The 26,767-nt window shown below is 38.8% G+C and overlaps 1 protein-coding gene across 5 annotated transcripts in view; it reads right to left on the bottom strand.

Annotated features, from left to right (window-relative positions):
* The window catches only part of AFAP1 (actin filament associated protein 1), a 120,346-nt gene that overhangs the window by 26,519 nt on the left and 67,060 nt on the right, over positions 1 to 26,767 (bottom strand). For all 5 annotated transcript variants that reach the window (XM_065836084.2, XM_065836085.2, XM_071808546.1 and 2 more), the window contains 5 exons: positions 20,744 to 20,852; positions 14,434 to 14,645; positions 11,394 to 11,573; positions 1,990 to 2,082; positions 859 to 943 (listed from right to left, as the gene is read on the bottom strand). In XM_065836084.2, the coding sequence (XP_065692156.1) occupies positions 859 to 943; positions 1,990 to 2,082; positions 11,394 to 11,573; positions 14,434 to 14,645; positions 20,744 to 20,852 (679 nt within the window). The remainder of the gene's footprint in view (positions 1 to 858; positions 944 to 1,989; positions 2,083 to 11,393; positions 11,574 to 14,433; positions 14,646 to 20,743; positions 20,853 to 26,767) is intronic.

Genomic DNA, 26,767 nt, shown 5'->3' with positions numbered 1-26,767 from the left:
TTCCACATTGTTGCGCATGTCAAAGATCTGTATAGCCAGGAAATATTGGAAAATGACTGAGGGAGAAGACAAAGGTCAAAAGGCGAGACAGCACTGGCACCAAGGCCAGTATTGACATTGTGCTCGGTGCAGCTCACATTACCTGACAGCTGCACAAAAACATCCCATCTAAATGATAGCATCGCTACATGGCAAGTTAACAAACTCACAGAATTTCTTCTGCTTTGAGAAGGAGGGAAGGGGATGAGGAAAAGAGCATAGGGGTTGAGGCTTTTTACATGTAACTCAGACAAAACTCCCTCTGGATATGGGATGTGTCTCTGTCAGATTATAAGGACTACAAAACATGCATGGTTCCAAAGCAGCATATAATATTATATACATATATACTCATAAACCCAGTGATATTACATGATTATGCACACGTTAGTCTGTTAATATAAATAACAGATAATAGTTTAGAAGTGATACACCCACTATTTATGTTGCTACTACACAGTTACAGTCACTATTAATATAAGCGACTGTTAGTTGTCTATAGTGATTGCCCAAACTCTGAAAAACTGCACTTCTGAACACAAAAAAGGCTAAGTCAAAATTTCTATGTTCCGTTTCCTTATATTAATTCTGTCTATTTTTTTCTGCACAATTATAATATCAAATGGTTTCTCTTACTGAAAAATTTCAAGGGTTCCCTCCTGACATAATTCAGATTTCAAGTTAAACTGAATCCTAATAAAAGTATTCAAAAGCATTATTGCCTGTTTTCCAAACACAACCCCCAAACCTGTTCCAGTACCTGTATCTCCCTATATGCACAAATGATTTACGCCAAGCATCTCTGCATGTGAGATGTACCTTGATCTTTTCCATTGCACACAGTAGTGGTTCCATTTTCCACAGCACCCTCCCCATCTGAGCTTGGCCTCTCAGATGACAACTTCTGCAGGGACAAAGAGGTTAGTAGACATAGAGCGTTGTCTCCTTCACCAAATGAAGTGTCAGGAGTCAATTTAAAAATACGCTTACTGTGAAATAAAACACATTACAAGCTCTCATCCACTTGGAAAAAAAACAGAATATAATAAAAAATTCACTTCTAGAGGGCTTTTTTACATTGTTGTATAGGCTTTAGAAAAACACAGAAATCACAAAATAGATCTATATTTGAAAGTACACTCAGAACAGTGAAATAATAATAATTTAATATCTCTTATTACACAAAATATTTTAAACAGATTTCTAGACTCTGTGCTCCTGCTTAATAATCTGCTAGGCAACCAACAATTACATGGATCAAATAAGAATAATTTTTAAATTTTTTCCCCCTAGGCAATATACTGATCATTCACTGCAGGGCTCTTCTCCTTCCTAATTCTTGCTTTCATATCCTGCTGAGTCAAGGCACCAGAGACAACCACATGTGAATAGCCAAGTTTCTGTGTTGAGGCACGAATGCTTGAAAGGGTCTGCCAAAATAGTGACCTCAGCATGCCCACGGAGCTCTTCAAGAAATAAATTCTCAAAAATAAAAGACTTTCCCTTAAAACTTTTGTATAATCTTCAGCTGTTTTTCCCCGATGGTCACATCCCTGCTGGCTCTTTGCACTTGACAGAGTGTGTCTCTGCATCACCGCACGTGGATCAGAACTGCACCCTAAATGGCCAAAGAGCAGCTGCTAATGGACACAAGCCAGTCTGCTGCTTGTTCGTGATTCCATGAATAGACATGGCAGAAGGCTTAATTCTGTAGGATGTGTGCATATATCCAAACACACAAAAATGACACAGGGGCTAATAGTCCAAAACAGTAACATGAATCAGACAATAGTTATTGAAGAGTGCCCCAGAAAATGGTCTAACATGAAAAATTTAATACACGAAATGAAGAAAGTAAATTCAATTTCAGCTTTGTGGTCTGAACCATGCAGTGTCTAGCAGTGTCTCCATAATAAGTAATTACAATGAATTTTGCATCCATAATCTTACCTTTTCTAGCTCCGTCTTGTGCACTGGAGAGCTAGACAATGGGCCATCGGAGTCTACTGCTCCCGTACAGTTGCTGCACACTTCTTTTATAACCTTAGGAGACAATGTAAAACTTACTAATTGTTAACAAAATACAAATCAGAGAAATTATATATGAATGTGAAGGGAACTAGGAAGGAGAATCCCGCAGAGATTTACTAGGCTGGCAGGTGTCAGGCAGGCTGCCACTACACCAATTCCTCCATGCTGCCTCCCGAAATCATTTCATGTACAACGTGGAGGAGACATAATGTCTAGAGGCGGACGGTTTCAGTTTCTAGACAAGCTAAACTCCAAGGCTCTCCAGAGTAAAGAAACCAACAGCACTGCTGATTTCCATGTGCTAGTTTTGCAACATGAACTCAGCTGACACCATCGAATTAATTTCATTATGATGACGAAAAAGTGGGATTAGATCCAAGGTCCCGTGTGTCAAAGGACAAGAGTTTTGCATAATACACTACCCAGCTGCTCTTTTTTTGCTATTGGAGAATTAATGAAGTGCCGATCGACTTACAGTTAAGACTGTGCAGTGGCATTCTGTGGCATTTTTGTATTATACTTGCACGTTGACATAAAGGTATAGGTCAAAGTAATTGTAAATGTGTTCTGGGAAATGGAAATGGCATTATGTCTGCCTTAAAAAAGTTAAAGAAAAATCCAGAACCTGGAACTCACTGAAATTTTGGTAGAATTCGAAGAACTTCAAAAACTGAAACTATATAAATGTAAAAAATATGCAACAAGTAAAGACTTTTGATGATTCTCTATGGACATAATTAAGTTTTTTCTCTCCTGGGAGGTTATCACCAGCCCGTTATCAGCCTGAAATTGTTTCTGCTGATGAGAACAGCTCTCCATCCAGACTCATGTCAAGGGGGTGCTGAGCTCTACGCTACTGATTACAGCAATGCAGCCATGCAAGGACAGCAGAGCCAAGGGGGCTAAGAAAGAAAAGCATCCTACTCTGCTGGAAAGCATTACTGCTAAACACACAAACTTTCCCCTTTACATGCACGTGTTTACATATCCAGCTCCTCCCTTCACACTGTTTACAGCAAGCTCAGCTGGCAGGGAGGAGGATCTGGCTTGAGAACTCCCACTTCCAGGGAAAACAGCAATTAGCTAACCGTCAAAATCCAGATTTCTTTCAAGGACAGGAAAAGCAAAACAACAAGCAATGTCTTTTCAGTTTTTGAACTGAACAATGTTGATATAGAAGACATTAAAGAGCTAAAGATGGCCCCAAACAGTTCACAACACTGAAGTTCCCTTTTAGAGCAAAGCTAAACAAACTGAATGTTCATGGGCTTACAAAAATCCTATTGCTACAACTCATGAGCACATCTTAAATTAGAGGTACTATATATGCCATAAAGAGAGAAAGAGCATCAGTGCCATTTTACAGATGGAGTACTCAGGAACAGAGAAAGATTAAATCACTGACTCTATGTCACATAAAAGAATCTAGGCAGAGCAGGGAAATGAACCTACACTTTTATTTCTGAGCTAGGATATTAAAGCACTTCAGCATCCTTTCTTGACTGTCTGAACTTCCCTATATCCTGTCCTGGAAACATAAGCATAGCATTTGATGTCCTTTATAACACAAAATTTAGATATATCTGTTGCAGAGCACTTGCACCTTAAAGTTAAATGTATCCGTAAATTCCCCAAAATCATAAGAAATGTTTTTTAAGTATGCTGTTTTCCTTTCACTTGCTGGTCTTCAGTTTGGTGTAAATACACCACTGTTTTCTTCCTACAGAAATGTGTCTGTACAGTTTCTGAGAACATTCATTTCTGTCTCCTGCATGACCCTGATTCAATGGCTCATGTTTTCAGCATCTGCTCGCACCACACAGTTCATTTTGGCACAGGCAGATAGTAATGGGAGTTACAGACAGAACAGAGGGAAAAGATTTGGCAGCATTAACTGAATAGTATGTGCAAAGTCACACACTCAAGTAAATCCGGTTCTTATCATACCTCACATATTTAAGGAGAAGCTAAAGTGTTTAATTGCATTGTAATTAAATTTTTATTTAAAAAAATGACACATTATCAAGTGGAAGTTCATGGCAAGATCAGAATTAAATGCACATTCAAGGATCCAACACTTCATTCGGGTTCATGGGGCTCACTAGCAAAGCCTTGCTCATCACCTTCTATGTGCAATATAATTGTGTTCAATGCACAGCATAAAACTCATACTTCTACAGCTCATCAAGATGAAATGTCTTTTGATATGTAATGGTTGCCTGGATGCACTCTCTGTAATTACGTTTGCAGACAGCTGCCATTGTAAATGTGGTTTTCACATGCTTATAGCTTTAAGTCAAAATTTTAAGGATAAAACTTTCCAACAGTGTTGCCAACTTGCATAATTTTAATCACAAGACTTGGCATTTTTGTCAATTTTTTCTATGTTCCATATCCTGGAGTCATACGAAATGATCACTATTTTCATTAGAAAATAGTTGTGAGAGTGGGGAAAGGAGGTCAGCGAACTTTTATCCGTTGCAATGAAATGTGTGAATATATGAATAATTGTACCTCAATGGCTCCAAAACTAGAAAGCAAATAAAAGGAATTCCCAAATGTGTAATTTTTAACAAAATGGCATAATCTGGAAGGCTGTACTGAGAATACTTTGTAATGGCACATACTCCGTTAATAGTTTAAGTTTTCCCACACAATAGAAAAGGGAAATAATTCTCTTTCCCTTACCACAAATGTCTTTGTACATTACATATACACATACACAGGGTGACCTGCCAGGAAAATCAAACTGAGATCATAAACAGACTACGTATTCAAATATTTAAAATATATACGCAAACGTAATCAGAAAACCAAAGACCTTTCCTTTCTTTGGATAGCCTCAAAACTAAATACATTCAATGTAATCTTCTGTTATTCCATCACAAGAATTTTAAATACCACAATTACCATTACAGTGTTACAATTAGCGGACTTCAGAACTGCCTCAACTGCAGACCTGCAAAAAGCTTGTGTAGACCTAAGTGTGTTATTATTGCTTATTTATGTTACAGAAAAGTCTTGAATCCCCAGCTAGATCAGGGTATACACCAGTTTATCACACTGAGTGCAGTGACATGAGGAACAGAGGGGAAATATTTGTAGGCACAAAGCCGGAAAGAGTCCCTGCCCCGAGCCATTTACAGTGATGGGTGAAGTCAGTGGAATTTCTGCCACGTGGTGTGTCTGGAATATTTCTCTCTTTAAAACTGTCTTATGACAGAAACACGAGCACTCTATAAAACCTTCATACCTGCACTCACCTACAAATTTCTATAACTCTTATATCTTATTTTAAATGATGCACCATGACTACTTGCCCTACTTTTAGTCTTTTTACCTGCAAAGTCAAAAGAATCAAATTAGATTTTTCCAGGTACCTTCAAAGATACAGGCTTCAGGAAAAAAAAAACCACAGGCTATGCAGTGAAAGCAGAAAGCCAGCTGCTCATTAGCCAGACCCTGCCACACAGAGACCAAACAAATTCTGAGTAAAAGTACTAAATTTGTAGAGGGTTCCTTGAGACTCTATAAGGAATAAGACTGAGTCTTCCTGCATTTGAGGAGCTTGCAGATCTCCCTCCTCGTTGATTCTGTGGGGTGAGTTCAGGCTGCAGGTTGTGCTTAACCCAGGGATGTGATCACAGCATCTCAGCTCATGTTTTCAGGAAACTCAGAGGAGATGCTCACACTTTTAATATGATTGAGTTCAAAAGTGATTAGGGAGAAAGCTGATGGCCTGACTGCTCTTTTGCTTCTCTTCTGTACATAACCAGGCTAGAAATCCCTCCAGCCAAGTCACTTCCCGTCACCCATCTACCCACATGTTTTGCAAACATGGGAATTGGTATAAATGGGACAGGATCGGTCCTCTGTCTCGTCTCTGCTGCTTAACTCTGAAGACAGGAGTATGTTAAATCTGTAATCTGCTTGTGCACAGCACAGCAGAAGGAGAAGGGTTTGGCTCCAGACGTAAGTCAGTGTTTCTCATTCCTGAAACACATCTTTTTCAGTGCTGGAGGAGTACTGACTTTCTGGGACTTTCATCATTCTGACATGACTAAATTCTCATTTTCTCTCTTTTGGACCCTTACACAAAACACACATTAATGTCAATCTCTTCCTCCTTAAGAGAGCACCAAAACTCTCTTAGCAATTTGCAGAGAAGAAATGCCCTGAGGAGTTTACCTAGATAAATTAGAGGAAAAGCAGAAATTATTCACATCATAGCCTAAGTCCCAAAAAGAAACACCTTTTACCCTCTGTACTGGAAAATGTCATTCTCAAGCATGCCTTAGCTTGAAAAGCTTCATCTTTCTGCCTTACTGCCGTTTGAGCAAAGTGGGGATGAGATTCTAGCAGAGTAGCAGCCAGTAAGCCTATCTTTAGTGTCTGTATATCCCCTTAAAAATACTTTTCTGACATATTCAACCAAGACAACCTCTGTATCATTTCTCCTGCGTTATTACCATGAAGACTATTGCCATATATGGCCACTCGATCAGGCAGAGCCCAGAGGAGGAGGCGCAGGGTGGCTGGGGAGGGCGGCTGGAGACATTGCTGCTGCAAGGGCATTGGTATCCAATACAAGGAGAGCTGGATCCCCAAGCCCAGCCAGTGCAGAGATCCAGACCACACTTATGGCCATAAATCTGAGCTAGGTATGATTTAAATAGTTTTCCACCCAAAGCTGCGAGAAGGAGAGAGGAGGAATAGTATCTTGTGGTGAAAGCAGGGGACCGAGTCTCAGTCCTCCTGAGTTCTGCTCTGAGATGGGCTACAGCTTGCATTTGTGATTTTAGTCAGGAACTTAAAGAAAACTTATCCCTGAGAAAACAAGCAAACAGGATGTTTGTGGTTCTGTATTCACTGGTGGTTTTGTTTTTTGTTTTTTTTTGTTTTTTTTTTTTTTTTTAATTTACATATGCATCTGCTTTTTTAACATAACATTGTTTTCCATGGTGCCAGTCACACACACACGCTCTGGTTCAGAGCCAGGATAGGGTCCTGGGCTCTGCCAGAGGACTCTGGCTGCAGTCCCGCAGCCTGGCCAAGCTCTCACATGCAGCTCAGTCTCTTGTGTCTCCAGATCATGCCCTAAATAGCTCTTATGCAAACATACTGACCTTGCTGTGGTTTGTACTGAGATATCTCAAACCATCTCTCTGAGACAATAGGGGTGTAAGTCCTGGGAGGTTTAATTTAGTTTGCAAAGCCTTCACTGCTGGTGATGATGTGCTGTGCCAAGAACCCAGCCTGACCATCTTGGGACACTATGGTCCTGAAGTTACTTACAAACTAAAAAAAAACCACTATAAGCAAATCACTTATATTCAGTATGCATCCCCAAATAATACACTTTTTCCAGTCAGTTTTAAGGCACAATCATACAGCACTTGACTCAACAGCTACAAAATGGAGCTAATAACCTCTTTAGGGAACATTACTTGAGCCAAGAAAGTAATGCTCGAAGTGTTTTGAGATCTCCAGCTGGAAATTCCCATAGAAAGTAAAACCAGCCACACAATGTTTACAGTTACAAGCTCAGACTTGTGCTGATTTAAATTGGTAAAAGAAGAGCTCTGTCACTAGTTTATTCTTTAGGAAAACTCAACTACATTAAGATTGAAGACCAGAAGTTACTTGACTCCCCTCACTAAGCCCAGCACAGTGAAAAAAAAATGATGTTTTTGAAGACTTTCATAAGAGACAACATGCAATTATCAGAGATTGAAACTGGGTAGGAGAACCAGATTAACATCCTAACAAGAAGTGTTACAGCGTCTTTGACTGGATAGTCACAACCCTGATTTTCTTCTCTCTTCGGGGAACAAATCCCTCTTATTACAACAAGTTCAGAACTGACTGAACGTTGTCAAAATGATAGATGCAGGTATGTCTGCTTGTGCCTGAAACATTCACTGCTCACAGACCCTCAACTGAAGAGATTGCTGCAAAATGTCTGCACACCATAAAATGAAGAAAAGTTAACAAAGGGTGCATAACATTAGGTAAAAATGAAAATCAAGGCCTGCACTCCAGAATGATAGATTACCTCTCGTGCATGATAAATCAGAAACGTATTTTTTGCAGGAGGCAATGTTAAAAGGAACAGAAAGCCTTGGGTCCAGACACCATGATCATTTCATTCTTCTGCTGGTCTTCTACAAGAAGGTACATCAGAACTTAATTTCCTTGGCATTCATGTATTTTTAATATTAAGAGCAGTTTTCTGTGGCCTAGTTTGCAGGTCCTGAACACAGAACACATTCATCTGTATGAATGAAGCCACTAAACAAGCATCTTCTTGTAGTATCATGTTCTTAGCAGTCCTTTTATTTTTAATTTAGCATTTCCAAGGGATGCTGACAAATAGGTGTAGTTTCAACCAGTTCGTTGGATGTCCTGAGACAAACAGGAAGATTTAAGACCTTACTTGACCACAAATGCACAAAAGTGCACACAGATGCACATACACTCAAGCACGCATGGAAAAAGCTCATTTTTGGGTCAGAGTGTGTAACTGCATACATTTTTTCATGTACATTTTTGTGGGAACATTTTAGGACTCAAGTCTGGAAAATTCCACCACTTTATGTTGCCCACCATATTACTGCTATGATCTCAGCTCTAGGCTGGATTTATACTAGTTAACGCTTCTTGCTCTGAAATCTTGACAGGCTCTTTGGTGACATCAGCTTTTTTTCATCGAGCATTTGTTAGCTGGTAAACCTGAAACTCCCTCTGTGGTTTCCAGTCTAGACTGCAGTTTGCACTAGGTTTATCAGCTGGCTTTTCTGGTGTCATCTTTACAAGAAAGGTCTAAGATATTCTGCATTTATTTTGCACTTGTCTTCCAATAGATATTTTAAAATTATTTGCTTAAGTAAGTGTATTTTATAGCATTTACATCTGACTTAAAAATAAAATCATCTGGTTTAGTTTTCATGGGAAAATCTGGCCTCCAAAGCCATTGTGAGTTTTTCAGGCTCAAGAGTAAAGCTTTGACACTTACATATGAATTAATGAGAACTCATTGTTCCTGAGTGATAACCTGTCTTCACTAGTACATATTGGTCCAGTATCTTTGACAGAGAAGGCATGTTATGATTTAAAAGTGTCGTTGCAGAGACCTTTCTCATTGTTACTCTCTGAATCTGCCCATTTCATTAACTACAAAAATGACACATGGGTGCCAGAATGCTGCAGAGGATCATGTGCCTCTCAGTGACAGGCAGGGAAAACTCAAACCACTTCTTCCAAGACAAAGCAGTGATCTCTTTCTCAGTATAGGAACTTCCTCAACAAAGCCACACATGACTTTCAGAAGTTCATTTTAAGTAAGGCTTGAACCAGCAAAAATATAATTATTTTCATAATAATAAAACCCCCCTAAATTTTGCTACCTTTTTTAAAAATACAAAAACAAGTGCTTCTTTCTCAAAAAGCTATACTTCTTGTAAATGTTGGAGCTGCTGCAAGAGCTGCACAGACCATTTTTGGTTAGCTGTCGGATAGGCAATTTGTACTGCACAGATCAGAGTGCCGCGGCAGTGCTGAGGATTTGGAAGTTGAGTGTACGGTAGCATTGCCATGTACTTGAAAGAATTTTATTAATAGAGATTTATTAATAGAGAGCTTTGCAGCATGAAAGAACTAAATAAAGTACTGTCAGACTGTCTCCAAATGCTTTGCAGATAACATGCTGCCCAGCCACTCACCCTCAGCACAGAGAACTCAACATGCAACTGTACAAAATCTGGGATATGCAAAAATGTAGCACTGCTCTGTCTGCCTGTGTGGGGAATGCTCTACGTACCATTCAAAAAAAGAAAAAAAAAAGCAAAAAGAAAACAATTTTTATGAAAGTCTGTGAAATGCCAACAAATTCAGCATTACTAAACCCAAGTTTAGAACAACACAGGAAATCACGGTGCAGTTACCATGATCTAATTACAGTGGAATTCCCTTGGAAAAGAATATGACTTGTGAATTTCTTTTCATTCCAATCAGTGTTTTTGAAACTCTAGGTGAGCTAATGGGACACTTGGATGGTGCTAGATTTTAAAACCTAAAACAAGATACTGGTGTTAGAAGAAGCCTAACAAATACATGGCTAAGACTAGCTTCTATTTAAAAAGACAATAGAGAGGGCATTTTCTAAGCTAAGACACAAACTCGCAATCAAAACCAAATACACACAAACTGCAAACCCCCAAAAGGTATATTCAAATATTGCAAAATAGGAAATTACAGATTAATTTTGCATTTAGTAAATTAGCCCACAGCAGAACTCATACCTCTTAAGCTGAATTTTAGGTCTCCCTCTTCTGCAGAAAAACTATCTGCCATCAGGAAATTCCTACATGTTCAATTGGATTGTATTTGAAAAAATACAATATATTCTTAGAAAAATAAGTACCATATAAAGTTGGATCAGAGCACAGCATGGAGAATGCCTGATGAATCTTATGCAGACATACTTTTGCATACACTTAAAAGGCTGGATGTCAAGGTCTTAAAACAAACTACTGAAACCACGGTGGTAGTTTCCCACTGTACTTCACTGACCTCCACATTTGAGACCATCAAAGTCCAACATAAATGCTACTAATCTGGTTAGGATCTAAAGCTGCAGCCCTTGCAATGGGATTTTCCACATTTGCAGACACTGCACAGAAAGGAGTGGAAGATGACAAAATCCCATTTCTCAGAAGTCTGCATTCCCAGAACAAACTGTAAAAGATGATCTCCCACAAAACCAGGATTAGCAAACTTCATTCTACTTCAGGAAGTTGAAGGCCGCTCCATCCAGAGCAATTCAAACAGGTATCTCCTTGAAGATGCTTTAGGTGACTATGACGGTGATATGCTCCATTTTTGCAGGGTAGCCTATGGCAGTTATGCATATATACCACCCCAAAAAGCCACCTGGGTGCCAGCCCCCTCCACCTTAGGGAATTCAAACCTTCAGCTCACTACCAGTGTGCCCTAACCACCAAAGCTTGCTGCAGAATAAGCTGGAAATGAAGACAGAAAGGAATCTGCCAGCTCTCCTCTTGGTGCCAGATGATTGTGCAATTGGCAGTGAAAATCATACACAGCAGCAGCAGCTGTGTAGCACTCGGCTGCCGGTAGCCCAAGAAGCCACTTCAAGGCCTGAACATTAAGTCTGTATTTCTGCAGTCCCAAATTAGATGAGATTTAAGTGGTCTGGATTTGCCTGGAAGTCACTGTCTGTATCTCAGTTTTTAACAGCAATTGAGCGGGAAACAGAAGCACTTTGTGGGTGGAAAAGCTCACAGTCAGAAATCCCTCCTTACCTTTAGCCACTGTTCCGCCTGCTCTTTGCTCTGCACTGCCAGAACCAGGGCATCCGCTCCTTGGTGTGAGATTTTCAGCTCATGCTTCTTCTTTTTGCTGTCTTTGGGAATGTAGGTGATACTGCAGTCATTCAGGAGTAGCTCCATCTGGGGCTGCTGGTCCTTGGAACTTTTGTAACACTAAATAAATGTAAGGAAAGTTCAAAAGTTAGGTATCACCTTTCTGAACCCTGGGGGAAAGCTGTTATTATCTAGAAATGTCATTTTTAAATTTGTAATATTTTTCATGCACCTCTTTACCACATACCGCCAAGTTCAGCCAATGCCAACTTTGCATTTCTCCTCCTCATTCCTCTATAAAGCAAAATTACTTCCAGACTGACATTAATCGACATCTTTTATTGCAAGACAGGTACAACATATGGAGAGCATTAAGCTTCTCTGCGTTATCCTCATGACTCAATCTTGACCTTGATCAGGTAGGAAGAGGGTGATTTAGTTATATCTGTTCCCATGTAGCAGCATAATAAACTTGTACAGTTAATGACTGTAAAGCCCAGATGCTTACCCTGCCCCACAGCAACAGCCCAGCAAATCAAGGGAAACTTAGGCCAGTGCTTACAAGCCGCAGCTGCAAAGGCACTGGCACGTGCCTTACTCAGCTGTTCTTCTTTTTCAGATAAGTAAGAAAAATAATCACACTGTGGAAAGGGGGCAGAGTAGCAGGACGGCAACTTTTTCAACTAATTCAGTTTAATCAGTCACTGCACAAGACTGCATCAGTCACCATGTTAATTTACTCTGTGAGCTCCTGGCTAAAAGTATATGACTGACAGAATGTTTTTTCCCTCGGTAGCAAGTGCTGTCAATGAAGAGCTATTTCATGCTAGAACATGGATGACCTGTTCTGTGTTTGAATTGGTGATCTGAAGAAGAAGGGTTTCATGTTAACATCACTTGTCCTACAGACCAAGTCCCTGTTCCAATCTTCAGTACAGCTGCACAACATCACTACAGATGTACAACATCAGTACAGCTGAGGTTCCTAAAGCTGTCGTAGAGTGCTGGACTCCAGAAAAACATTTAATTGTGTATATGAATATCCAGTTATTTTATATACTTATGTATGTGATCAGAGAAAAGCACATAAACTTTTGCATGCCAGCATCAGTATTCATGTCATGACACAACTGTCAGGAAGACAGTAGCTGTTAAAATTATGTTATAAACACTACAATTTAGGCTGAGCAAATACAGCCACTCTAAACCAGCCTCTGCAAATCAGTCATAATCCTCCTGCCCTCTCCAAAGCCCATGAACTCGGCTTCTCTAGGTTGATTACAAATTTTAGGTTTGTAACATTAAAAAAAATTAAGTATTCAAGCTATGAGAGCTTGAAAACATACAACATTAGTCACTTTAAGAAGCACTAGACAGCATATAATTTCCTTTATATTAATTTAAATATTTTATTTATAATTATACCTTACTAAAATTGAAGTATTTATACATTAAAATACTTCAAGTGAAAAATTATTCCCTACTAAAATGTCTACTTCTAATTAAAATATGTTGGGTTTATGATGACAGCTGCATTTATAACACAAGCAATTACTAACCTCTAAGAATATGCATATTTGTTTTACTTGCATACCTCATAAGCTAAATGTCTAAGTCCTCCTTCAAACAATAAACCAATCTTGTGTACCTTGGTCGATAGACTCCTATTATGATTTTTATTTTCTTAATCCCCATTACAGAATTACTGAAAGACAATCCCTATAAGGAAAAAAGGCTTTTCAGACCACACATGTGGCTGAAGGAAATAAAACAGAAAAAATAACATATTTCTATACACAAGAACAAACATAATTGTAGAAGAAATATTGTGTGACTTCAGAGGAAAATCTGCTTCTTTCTTTCTTTTCTTCAAGCTGTTTATCAGACAGTCCTGAAATCTGATATGATCCTGATATACAGTAAAAAAAGTGAATAAAGAATAATGGCACTATAACAATATAATAAAAACTGAATCAGAATCAACATTCTTTTTAACATTTAAATAGAGGAGAATACAAAAATTATATCCTCAGTAACCACTGGAAACTAGCAAATTAATTCCAACTATATTTTCAGAAACCTCTTACCCAGATATCTCTATTTCATACCCCATTATATCCTATACCACCATAAGCACAAATGTACTTGGAAAGGGAAATCATAAGCTAAATTGTATCTGTGTAGAATAATGAGGTTCTACAGAAGATGTTTTGTCACCTGTTAATCAGCTTCTAACATTCAGGATATTGCAGTAATTATTAGTTACATAGTTAGAAGCACCAGATAGGAAGACAGGGAGTGCCCAAGACCCCAACTTATTTATTACAGTAAGCACTAGTTCGCTTATACTGACACAGAAATCAGTGCTTCCCTCAATTAGGCTTTCTTTTCAGGAAAGGCAAAGACATCTATGAGCAGAAAATTTACTGACTTATGGGATCTTTTACTGGCGCCTCCGATCAGAAAGAAATGTAGCAGATTTGTTTAAGGAACAAATACATCCACTTGTTTTCTTCCTTTCTATAATGCAGCTGTGCATCATGTGAATACTGTATCTGTAATTACCGCAGAACAGATGGCAAAGGTTTAGTTTAAAGTGTATACACTGCCACAGCATATGCTGCCAAGTGAATTCTCAGTCTAACAAGGGACTTTTCTCTCCAACTGCCTGATCCAACAGTTCATACACAAAGCTCCCTATGAGATTTTTGGTCCACAGGGAATGAAAGATTGGATTTACAGTTTCAGCACTATTTTTCTCCAAATGAAATATGTTAGTAGTTAATAGGCCAGACTTTCTTTCCAATATCTTGGAACTGCCTGACTTTAAGTGCAATAAAAGTAAAAGTTCTAGGTGGCTAAATGATACACTTATAATTTCAGTGTAGAACATATTCCAAAAACCATATTCCCCTAAAAATAAATACATAATCTGAAAGGTAAAAATAAAACACAGCTAGATAAAAAAAAAAAAAATTACCAGTAGTTTGTTTTCTTTGATAACACACAGTAGTTTGGTCCACTGCCCAAATCGTTTCTTTCTAAGAAGGAAGGCACAGATCTTGGCATCCTTCACCAGATCCATAGAGGCCTCCTCGGAAGGCCACTGATGTCTCATTTTCTTCCCCTTTCCATCCTCCTCCTCTTCATCGTAGGATTCATAAGAGCTGCTCATAGCATCTGAGTCATAATCTTTAAGAAAAGCGTAAAAGCATCAAGTTAAAACATTTAGCCATGAAGTGTACTGAAATAAGTGAAAATCTCCACAGTGTTCATTTTAAATTAAGAATTTTGAAAGTCAGCCATGAAAAAATTACTGTTTCAGTGCTTAGTAATATCAATACAATAAGATAATTGAATAAGAGATGCTGTTCCATTACAAACATTTATACAAGACCTGTACTGACACCTTGGGAATTTTAATTGAAAGAATGAGCTGGGCATACATAGTCAGAATTTTAAGTAGTATTTTATTATCTTGAACATATTATTTTGCAGATAACTTCATCTTTTGTAATTATTTTACTGAGAAACATTTTCATCTTACCCTATTGCATAATAGAAAATGTAGGCACAGAAATGTCAATATTAGTACAGAATATCAAGAAACAATAATGAATATGACAAAGGCCACAAGAGTGAATTATGAGGCACTATCTACCTATCATAACATTTTATACAATTCTCAAATACAGCACTTGCAATGATATCAGTAACGCTGAACAGACAATGTTATTCCTTGAACTACAGATTCTGCTGGACTTAAAGGCATTCTGCAAAAAATGTATTGTTATGTGCTTCGCATAAATAGCTTAATCCTGTGCCAAGTTTAGTGATGGAATGGAAAGATTCCTTTTTAATTAAGCAATCTTTGTTCAGGCCTTCATTTTCAACAATGCAGTCAGCTCTAGCTCTAGTCCTCTCAACTACAAAACTAATTTGCCATTATCTCAAAACCCTCTCTTCTACCATCCATACTTATTTATTTGTTTATGTGGGTATACATCTAGAAAGCCCTTCAGATAATAACACTTGAAGGCATGCCCATTGTCCACTGGAACATGTTCCCATGTCAAAGAATTGATTGGGATATTTTGAACAGCTGGAATTTCATCTAAATATTTCAAGCAGACTTTGATATATTTTTGCTTTAGCTAGGTAAGAAGGAGACCTGGGACAACTGGGAAGAGGACAAGAGAGTGGATTGCAGGAAAGCTCATTTGAAATCAGCTCCTAACTGTGTATAGAGTTAGAATGGGAAATACCCAGACCTCACATCTCTGAACCAAGACTAGATACTCTGATCTGATTTGTGTTTTCACAAAAGGCTACAAAACAGTATATGTTCATTCCAAAGTGGAAGGAAAATAAAATTTGAAGCTCTTGAAACTTTTTTTCTTTTTTTTTTTTTTAATTAACTGATGTCTCCTGGTCAATTCTGCTATGGAGTGTTTGGTTAGGGGCAACTCCATACACACAAGTGGTAGAAGCCTCAGATGATTATCAGTAGGAAAACACTACAATTTTTCACTTGCTTTACAAAAATCAAGAGAAATATGGAAAAAAATATGGTAGATGTTTAAACGGATAGATTTGGAAACATTCATTCCAGAGTACTTATTTTTGCATATTTGTTTAAAAGAATGCGTAAGATCTGGTAGAACTTGCCACTTCATCCATCTCTTCCTCCTGGTGAAGCAGGAGAAAAAGTCTAAACAAAAACCCACCAAAACCTGAAACAAACCAAACATTCTCCCCTCCAACCTCCTTTTGGAGTGGCTATCCACATTTCGCACAGAAACACCAGGAAGCGTTTGAGAGATCTTCAACCAGTTTCAAACACAAATTAGCATGCCAGCCTGTTTGAAGCAGAGGCAGAATGATTCATGTAGTGTTACCAAATATGAAGATGTAAGGTCTAGTCATTAAACCAGCATCTTCAAGAAGGCCTTCTCCCAAAGGCATGGGCTAAGGGACAAGCTGCCTAAGTTGCTGTCTCTCTGGGAACTTCATTTTTAAGTCCATCTTTCCCTTTAAAATAGTAATACTTAGGTGCCTATAACCTCCTCATCCCTTCTTTGAATTTAGTAGTTGTCCTGGTTTTGTTAAAAAACAAGTTTCTCTTTCAGTGAATTTGCCTGTCAGCTAAAGCTTTCATATTAGCTGCATTTTTCCTGGAACACCGGATACATGTTTTGGTAAACATAGCAAGGGAATGCAAAGTTATTGATAAGCATGGATGCACCTCTCCCAAGAGGGGCAACAAGAAACAGGTGACCAAGAAACTGACCAATGGAGTATTCCATCCCATTCGCATGAATACTTCATATAAAAGTGGAAGATCGTGAGGATCTCATCCCTTTTCCTTATGGCCAACATTAGGAGAGGACCTTGCTAGTCCTCCCTGCGAACTGAGGCCTAGTGACAGACTGAATCCAGCTCCGGTTGGCTCCAGAGTCCAACCGAGGACTTTGGGTGCAGGTTCTGCAGTTGCTGGGACTTTCAAGATGGGTTTTGTATATTTTGTATTATTTTCTCTATTCTTATCAGTAGCATTAGTAAAACATTGTTAATTTTTCCAACTCTCTTCACTCTGTCTTTCTTTCCCTCCCAATAGCCTGTCCTTAGTGGGAAGGGGGGAGAGGGAGGGGCTGGAGCGGGGGTTAACAATACATCTGGCATGGTTTTATTGTCACCCTGCAATCAAAACCTCTACAGTAATGATCTCTGTTGCTGCTATACCACTGTCACAATGTTCTCCTTGATGTCTGCTCCCTTTCTACAATATTCTTTTACCTCATTTCTGATTTTGTTCCAGTTTTGGCAATAATATCATTCTGAAACTTTTTTTTTCTAAGGTAAGAAGAAGTAAGAAGTCACTACTCTACAGTGAGATATGGAAATATTATTCTAGTAGAATTATTCTGTCTAATTACTAATAAGATTTAGTTCCTTCAAAATTAAGAAATGACCTGCTCAATGTAAGAGTTTCTGGGGGTTCATTTCCGGCAGACCATCTTGAAACATGAATGTATGGGAGGGACACTCCTCAAATATAATCTTCCCAAGAGAATGGAACCGTGTCATTTTTCTGCATTATGAGTACACACTGAAGAAGGGATGTTTGCATGGCAAAGTCAAACACTTCAGCCAGAGGATGGTCTACCAAATATGCCTTTCCCATCTGCATTTTTAAGTGTACCACTCAAAAGGATGCAAAAAAAGATTTTGTTTTAACAAGTTTTTTTCTTTCCTCTGTAGGCCTCCTTCATATTGCAGAAAAGAAGGTTCCGTTTTGGATAAAATTATCAGTCATCTCTGTCACACAGCAGAGTGCTGCTTTTGTTTGTACCATAAAGCCCATGCAACTGTCTCACTTTCTTTTCAGAAAAGCTACTGGATTAAATCACTGTTCTCTTCTCACAACATTCAATCTTATGCTTCTTACAGCAAGTTTCACCAGTTTCTAAAAAATTACTTGGAGGAAGTCCTGACTGAGACTTCGTAGTGCAGATTGAAATTCTGCACATGACATGTCCTACAGATACTTCCCATGTAGGCCCACAAGGAGTCCAAGTGCAGATTTGATGTTAGCAATATGTTGTATGATCAGCAGAGGGATTCTGCTGGCATGGCAGTTGCAGGTTCATCCAAATCTCTGTTTATAGGAAGACGAAAGCCAGCAGGAGCTGCTGAGACTCCCATCCTCACACACTCTGATGGGATCTCTGGGGACCTGTTGCCATAACCTGCCCATTATGTACTCCCTGTGTTTCTCTTCTTCATTTGTGGGACTCTTGGCCAGCAGAGTTTGCTGTGTGACTCACACCAGGAAGGGTGACCACCTTGGAGTACTCATGTCATCTGGCTGAAGCCTTCCCGCTCTTTGCCACATCCTGCTTCTATTCTTTGTTTCTCCAAACTGCTGTATCACATCCAAAGCAAGGCTTTTAGGCTCTGAGACACAAACTAGCATGCATAGAAAAAGTGAAAAACATCTCTCCAAAATAAAGTGGTTTTATTAAATCTACTAAAGTCTCACAGACTTCAGATGCACTGATCCAACATGTTCCAGTGCTGCTAATCTACCTTTTTTTTGTTCATCTTCTGCATTTTCTGATTATTCTAGCTTCTTTTGACATTGGATTTTCACCCTTATCTTCACCAAAATTTTCCACTTTAAGGGATGAAAATCAAAGCAGACTTTCCCCATTATTTGTAATGTTGTATCCCAAAGATCAGTCTGTGTGTTATTTAGGCATACGGTACAGACCAGTAGCTTTTAAGAAAGAGAGAAAGCATTACCAGACAAGGCATATACAGTCTTGTTTTCATCTACATGCCAGTGTTTGCTTACAAACAACTACAGGGACTTCAGGAAGTTAAGAGATATTTCATTTTCATGGTATCTATTCTACAATTTTCTTCAGTTTCTGTTTGCCTTTACAGATAGGACACATGGTATGTAAGCCTCCTTGCTATTACTGACATTACAAAAATATTCCGTAAGCATATTTACTGACGGTAACAATCCCAACAGTTGTTTAACAGTTTATCCTTGCACATCTTTATTATGGTCTTCTTCATCTCAAGCAGTCTCAACAGCTAAGGTTACATCTTTAGTTAATATACTGCTTTGGTAGCTTATTTTAATTACCACACAACTGGATTTAGTAGAAGTTTTGCTTGATTGAAGATATATTACTAATGGCATATTGAATTTAAAATCAACTTTATTATGAAGAGCAGAATACTTTTAACATAAATTAAAAGAGATGATAAGGATGTCAGGACATAAGAAAACATAGCAAAATCACAGTGAGATGATAAGTTACACTAACAGAGTTTTAAATGTCTGTATATATATACTTACATTAAGGAATTATTAATGAACTTTTAAGGCTGATAGCCTAAATATTTTTATGGATTTGGATGGTTAAGTACAAGAAGAGATCAGTTTCATATTTTGTCTCCTTTTTTTTCCCTAGGCAATCCTTTAGCAGTGCTATTAATATTTGTACTATTAACATTTTTCTGCCTGACTGTGGCTCTTGTTTAATGACAAAACACAAATCAGCAGTTCACCAGATTACAGGGTGTAGCAGGACCACCCTGCAGCATTGCGAGGGAGGAAATGAGGAGTGATTCTGCTGCTCTGCTGAGACTGTATATTCCTTCATTTGCTTTACAGTATATGAAACTCTTTCTTAGCTTGATTTTCTTCGGTAAATTAAGAGCTGCCAGATAACCCACATTTGTGCAGTGTAGAAATGAATAATTGATGTTCTAAGGTGACTCCTTTGCATGTGTGTTAAGAACCGAGACATCATTTTATTCATTTGTTCTGGTTCAAATAATAAAAATTACTATAAAATGAGGAAAGATATGCCTTTAATCTTTGGGCCATAGAAAATAACAATTTGTTATAAATCAGCCATACACAAGTCATAAATTACCCCAGCCAATAAAAAAGCAGCGAAAAGGAAAATCTTTGCAATTTTTTAGTACATAACGTCCTGCTGACTGACCCTGTGTAAATGCTCACAGCAGTCATTTCAGCAGTTATCCAGCGTGGTCTCTGCACAGCTCCACTTAAGTGCACAGGTCTTTGCTTAAGTATTTGGATGTGAGAAAGAGTATTTGTGTGTTGCAGAAGGGCATTCTGGTCACCCGTCAGAAGGCAGCCCTCTGCCTTTTGCACTAAAAGATTACTCACAAAAATACTATTATGTGCATCAAACATGACCTGTTTGATCTGCCAGTATGACTGATTTATCCCTATCTACGTCTCATCACAAATGCTGCAAATCACATATTTTCAATAATTACATTTTTCTTTTTATTTGTCTGCTTTAGTAAGTAATTCAGTGGAATAGAGGCACATATGTAGATCTGTGGATCAGCGCCAGCTTCTGAGACCTCTACATTTCCAGTATTGCCAGTTTAGAGGGATTTATTCTGGACAACACTTAACTCTGGAACTCCAGGTCCAGTGCCCCCACCACCTTCATGGTTCAAAGCTGTCCAAAAGACTAGTGGCTGATTTGGACCCTCTGTTTCCAACAGCAGCTGAAACATGTTTAAGCGCACCTAACTGGAGCTCCATGTTTAGTTTTCTTTAGAGGGAGCCCAGTTTGTGCACGTCAAAACAGTTCTGCAAACCAAATCAATGCATGGCCCCAACACATCACCACAGCACTAAGAGAGATGCAGCTGCCAGATACTAAAAAAGCTGTAGGACACTGGAACTACCAACTGCTCAGAAACTGGTCTGAATATATATTACTCACTGGAAGTGATGTACTCAGGAGCCTTCCCAGGACTAAGCGGTACTGCCTCTTCATAATAGCCTTCGGGAAGGGAAGACGTTGGTAATGGTGGAGGCCCATTATCTGGTGGCTAAATGAAGGAAAAAAAAAAAGTGATTACAGACCAACGTGGTGTTAAAATAAACATGGTCAGAACATCTGCTCATGATCAGTGCTAATGTTGTCAGCCTTATAAACCAATGGCTGCCTTTCTGATCAGGACTTCTGTCAACTGTCTCTAAAAGCAAGGCTCTGGAGGGTGAATTAGATGGGTGTTCTGCAGGGTTGCATCTTTTAGAAGCCAAACAAGCCTAAATCTCAGGATTTACATATGCTGTTATAATTACTTAAACAATAATAAGTATGGGTTGAGATTTGAAGCAATAAAGACCATTACACCTAAAATAGTTTGTATTACAGCAGCAAACAACAGTTTGATTGGACAGTTTAGAAAAGTTAAATACCCAGGGCTGGCAAAGATCAAGGATAGATAATTTAGATCATATATTCACAATGTATTTGTTTCCTCAATGACAACTCAATTGTAAATATAGATATTAACTTTTAAAATGCTATCGCTACATAGTCAAAACTGAGCTACAACCAAGGAAAAATTTGGAACATGAAAAAACAATTATATTTCAAATACCAGGTCAAATTCTAAAATGCTTCTTTTCTAAACAGAAACCTGTTTTAAATTTATAAATGACCCACTGCTGGTATGTTGTTATAGTAACAAAGTAAATGTAGTACACTATGACTTCTTCCATGTGACTTCACTGTTCTATTTCCTTAGGAAGTACCAAAACAACTCTTATTTTATAGAATTCATTCATATTTGCCAGAGGTTTTAGTTCCATATTTTCATATTGGAGGAAATACTGAAGACTTTTTCCAACAGCAGTAGCTTATTGTATGATTACAATAATATAACTTGTAAGTAGAGTCTCATTTCTGCAGTAACATTTTTACAAGACATCTTTCTCTTTTTTCATGTAATGAAAGAGATGTAACGGTGTTTTCTGCATTGGACTGATCCAGTCTAAACTTGGGGAACAGATATACCAAAGTAAGAAACTGGTCAGGGTGAGCTTTGCTCATGGTCCAATGCAGACACATCTGGAGTGCAATTCAATGTGCTGAACAGTCTAGTAGAGGCATAGAGCCTTCTTCCACATAATATAGATGAAGCCACAGTGCCAGACTCCTCTTTTGCTATAGACCTAAAGTTACCCAGGAGGAACCTGAGCTTTAATAACATGTGGCATTAGCTGTAATGAAATTACTTCTGTGGGCACTTTCAGGGCTGGATTCATCTTTGCTTGTTTCAAAGCCAGACATCTCCAAATTTCATTACTGATTACACACCTATGCCAGACATCTAATTCTTAACAACATCAGCAAGACAAGTCCCACCCTTACTATGCTCTGTATATAAATTCATTTTGAGAAGGTTATTCCACTTTGCAGGTAAGAGCTTGTGAATTCCTGATGTGCAGGCAGGCGAGGAGCTAGTGAATAAACCTGCCCTTCAGCTCATCCAGCACTGACTTCCCTTTGTGCACTGAGTAAAGCCAGACATAAAAATTCTTCACCAAGTTGAGATTTACACTAATATTACCTCTATATCAAATGATACAGCCAACTTCGTATGTCACATTCAATTACAGATAAGAAATGGCAATTACTGGTATCTACAAGGTGAACCAAATGAGTTTGCCACACAGACCAGTTTTGTTAGAGAAATTATCTGTCAAAGAAAAAAAATAATGAATAAATATGACTTTTAGCATAATATCCCTGTGATTCTGCTGAAAAAATCCCAAACTGCAAATATGCACATCATCACAAAATAAATGAATCTTTCCCAGGTTAGTTGCTGCTGCACAATAGGCGTAAGGGACATTAAAAAATACTACATGTTACACACCTGCATACATCAGCTCTATGTGGCCTGAACTGCTAGATACAATAGGGAGAGCTGCCTCCAAAGAGTTTGTATTTTCTCCCTTCATGCAAGTGAGTAGAGCCTTGCTCAAGTGAGTTAGGGTCAAGGTTTTTTCCTGGGGCAGTGTAGATTCATACCAACCCTTTCATAAGACAGATATATTAATATCTTGGTCTAGTCTTCAACTGTTTTCCTCATCAGGTGTACATACGATATATGAAATTCTTACAGTTATTAAACCTAATTCACCCAGGAAATACCCATCCTGAGGGTCATTCCAATCTTGACTTGACACAGCACCAATGCTCAAAGCTATCTTTTATCCAGAAACAAATAAGAGGTTCCAATAAAGATCAGGGGGAGGGAAAAATCCTTGTTTTTAGACAAAATGTTATTCAGAAAGAAAGAAAAACGGAAATGAAACACAAATGGTGCTTGTCTGAATTCGACCCTGCTGGAGCACCAGTTACTCCATACAGCTGAGGCGGGCTAGGCTGTGCAGCCAACGTCAACACAGATGGAATCCATTGCTGACTTAACCGGGCCCTCCTCTCTGAAATGCATTTTGCAGCGCTTGCCATAACAAAGTTGAAAACAATTATAAAAAAGATTTTTAAAATAGAGAGAAACAGAAACATCCAACATTAAATACTTTCTCATTAAAGCAAGACTGCTTCAATATTGAGAGAAAATTGATTAAATTCAAAATAAAAATATCTCACTCAAATATGTACCATAAACAGCTACATCTTTTGGGAGTTATGGAGCATGTAAGAGTTTGAGCATGAAGTAATGTAAAAAATACATCAGAGCATTTTGATATTACTTACTAATATTTACAGTGCTTTATTTTTTTTACTATTGCTAGTTGCATTGTTTAATTCTTTCAACTTGGCAAGATTTTAGCGGAAGAATTTTGATGAAGCTATGAATTATGAACTGAAATTCTTCTCAATTCAATAACGTCGCATTCATTACCTGAAAAATAAAACGCCGTAAAACCCACAAAACTATTTACATATTCTGTAAAAGGATTAAATCTCAAAAAACCCTAGAACATGTGTAGTTTGAGTGGTATCAGGAGGAAAGACCTGGCAACCTGCACGGAAGGCATTAGCATGAATTCCTACTTTTACATTTTTTTACAGCAGGCCACAGGGATAAGAACTAGAGAATGCTGCCTTTCAAGACAAATAACCTTGCTCAATTACAGCAATAAGAACGGAGTTTTAAAAAAAAAAAAATGAAATCATTATTTTTACCTTATTAGAGGAAAAGTGACAAAGATGAGTAAGATTGTTACCCAGAATAATATCAGTAATACTGAAACAATACTGATAAAGCTGTTTGTCAAGTGCTGGGTCTGAGACCATATGACAGACGTTTTATTTGAAACCAAGAAGCATACGGAGTGATAATTACACTACTGAATTGAGACCTCTGAAGACACTGGACTGTTTGCGGGATGCTCCACTCCAGTTTACAGGAGGGACTGTTGAGAGAAAGAAACAAACATCTCCAAATAATTTACCTGGACAGTAAAACTCATTATTCTACTGGACACTATGAAACAGACTTATTGGAAATATTAGTTTTATGGCATATTATGGTCTTCCCCTCCACCTGCTGCCTTGTGTTCCACAGGCCACAAATGATCTCTTTCTTTATCCTAGGAGATAAAGTATTTTATTTCCCCTATCTGTCCGAGAGTACCTACCAAGATAGACAGTAACATTTTTTTTAGGGATAGTTTCGCCAATATCAGCTGACAATACAGAAGTATATAGTGTGGAAAGTGGTGTGACAGACAGAGGAAAATAAATGTCATCGTATAGGCGCCCGAGGATATAAAATCACTTTACACCACAATGAAGACTTACACGCTGTAGGAAATAGAAAGGAACACCTCCTTTTATGCGATGATTTAGGACGTGGAGATTTCCAGAGCAAAGCAGTGACTTTAACAGAGGCAGGGACTGTCAGCACACCCGTGCTGCAGGCACAGGCTGCCAGCAATTCAAGTGCCATACTCACACGTGTGCTATTAGATCAACCACCAATTCGCATCCAGCCAGACTGTGGAGCCAGCTGCTACGTAACCCCTCAACACTGAAAAGCAGCAATGTGAGACTGGAAAAGTGGTCACACACTGGTGATGCATAATAAAGCTATTCAGAAGCCAGCAGGCAAATGTGGGCTGTCAAGAAGAAACACTGACACATGCACGTGCCATTTGCTGTGGAGCAAGCTTAGACCTGACCTCTGCACAACCCCACCGCATCCTCAGCCTGGGAGAGGGAATACATTTATGATTCCTTTCCCCACACAGGAAAAAATGGAAGTCCAGAAAGGAAAATGAAACAACAAACTGAATACCAATGCAATTGGCAAAACTACTGACAGAACATTGCAAACAGGCTTCATTATAGCACTGTAAAGACTGGGCATTGGGCACTAGTACTTGCCACACTCTTGGTATGAAAGCCTTTCGATAAACTCAAAATTGCCAAAGCACTAAAAAGAAATCGCTGTTTATTGCCAGCAGCTGAGGATCTGGATGGGGACCTTGGATTCATTCAGGACAAAAGTGCTGACTATATGGGATGTTAAGATCATATTGAGCTGTGTAGGAGTGAAATATTAGCCTGAGCATAGACAAGCAGAAGCTGAGAAGAATTCTTCATTTGACCTCAGCTCTGTATTCCAAAGTTATAAATTTCTCAGCTTGTCAGCTGGACCCTGCAAAACCAGGAGCCAAATAATGTGAAGGAAGTCTAACAACTTCTTTTATCAGCCTCTGGGCACATCTGACAAAAGACAGTAGACCAGTCAGACACACCAAATATAAAAAGGAACTGCCTAAGAAATCAACAGCTGAAGTTAGACACGATGGGAGGGCCAGCAACCCCCCGCACTCCAACAAAGAGCTGAACTGGTAACCCACAAGCTCCTACTGCAGCGCTGAGCAAACGAGGGCAAGGAGGAAATGCCCATGGAATTGACTACGAGGTAGAGGATGAGTGTAAACACAAGTGAAGCTTTTCCTTCGGGTGATCCTGAACAACGACTTGAGCAGGTTTAAGACTATGAACAAAACAAGTTACACATTTTGCACACTGTCCTCCAGGGAGTGGAGGTACATCTGACACAGCCTGAGTGTGTCAGTTGACTCAGGGTGAATGCCTAATTAAAGGTATCTGAAGAGTGCTTAGTATGCAGAGTATATGGACTGTAAACAGATTGCATCCTCAGAAAACACAGCCTGATGATGGGAAAGGATCTGAACAGACTTGCTCACATTTAAAGAATGAATCAGGGTGTACTATGGCTCCACAGTTTGATCTGAAGATTGTGTGGAGCGCATTTACACAGGAACCTCACCAGGAACTGAGTTCCATTTCACAAAACACAGCACATCTGACTTCTGCTAAGATAACACAATAACCCCTTTACCTAAGCAACAGGAAGGTAAAGATGGTAATGAATAGAGGCAAACTGAAACAGTAAGAAATCAACATGGCATACCAACTGAGAAGAGAACCCAGTTGGTTCTTGCATCTCTGATGGCAATGTCACCCTGCGGGAGAACCCAGGCATAAGCTTACGTTTCAGTTCTTGTCATTGTATTTAATTAAGATTTGAGATATTAAATGAAACTGAAAAGACTGGAGCAGAAAACGTTCCACTGAAAGGACAGATAGCTGGAAGGAGTTACACCCAAACTCCATGGAAGACAGGAGTGGAATAAACTCCAGGATACATGGAACTACCAGAAGATCTAAGGAAATAATTCAGAAGTGAAAAAGAATGAGCCAGAAACAAAACCATAGTATTTCTGTATCATGTATCAGGAAGACCTGGGGAACTGAAGGCCGGTCAGACTCACCTCTGTGCCCAGTAAGATCATGGAGCAGATCCTCCTGGGAACTCCGCTAAGGCACATGAAAAATAAGGAGGTGATAGGTGACAGCCAGCACTGCTTCACTAAGCGTAAATTCTGCCTGACAAATTTTGTGGCCTTCTACAATGCAGTTACACTGTTGGTATATAAGGGAAGA

Source organism: Patagioenas fasciata, chromosome 4 (genome assembly GCF_037038585.1).
Source record: "Patagioenas fasciata isolate bPatFas1 chromosome 4, bPatFas1.hap1, whole genome shotgun sequence".
Lineage (NCBI taxonomy): Eukaryota > Metazoa > Chordata > Aves > Columbiformes > Columbidae > Patagioenas > Patagioenas fasciata.
The sequence above is the reverse complement of the archived record's forward strand: the minus strand, read 5'-3'. Positions and strand labels throughout refer to the sequence as shown.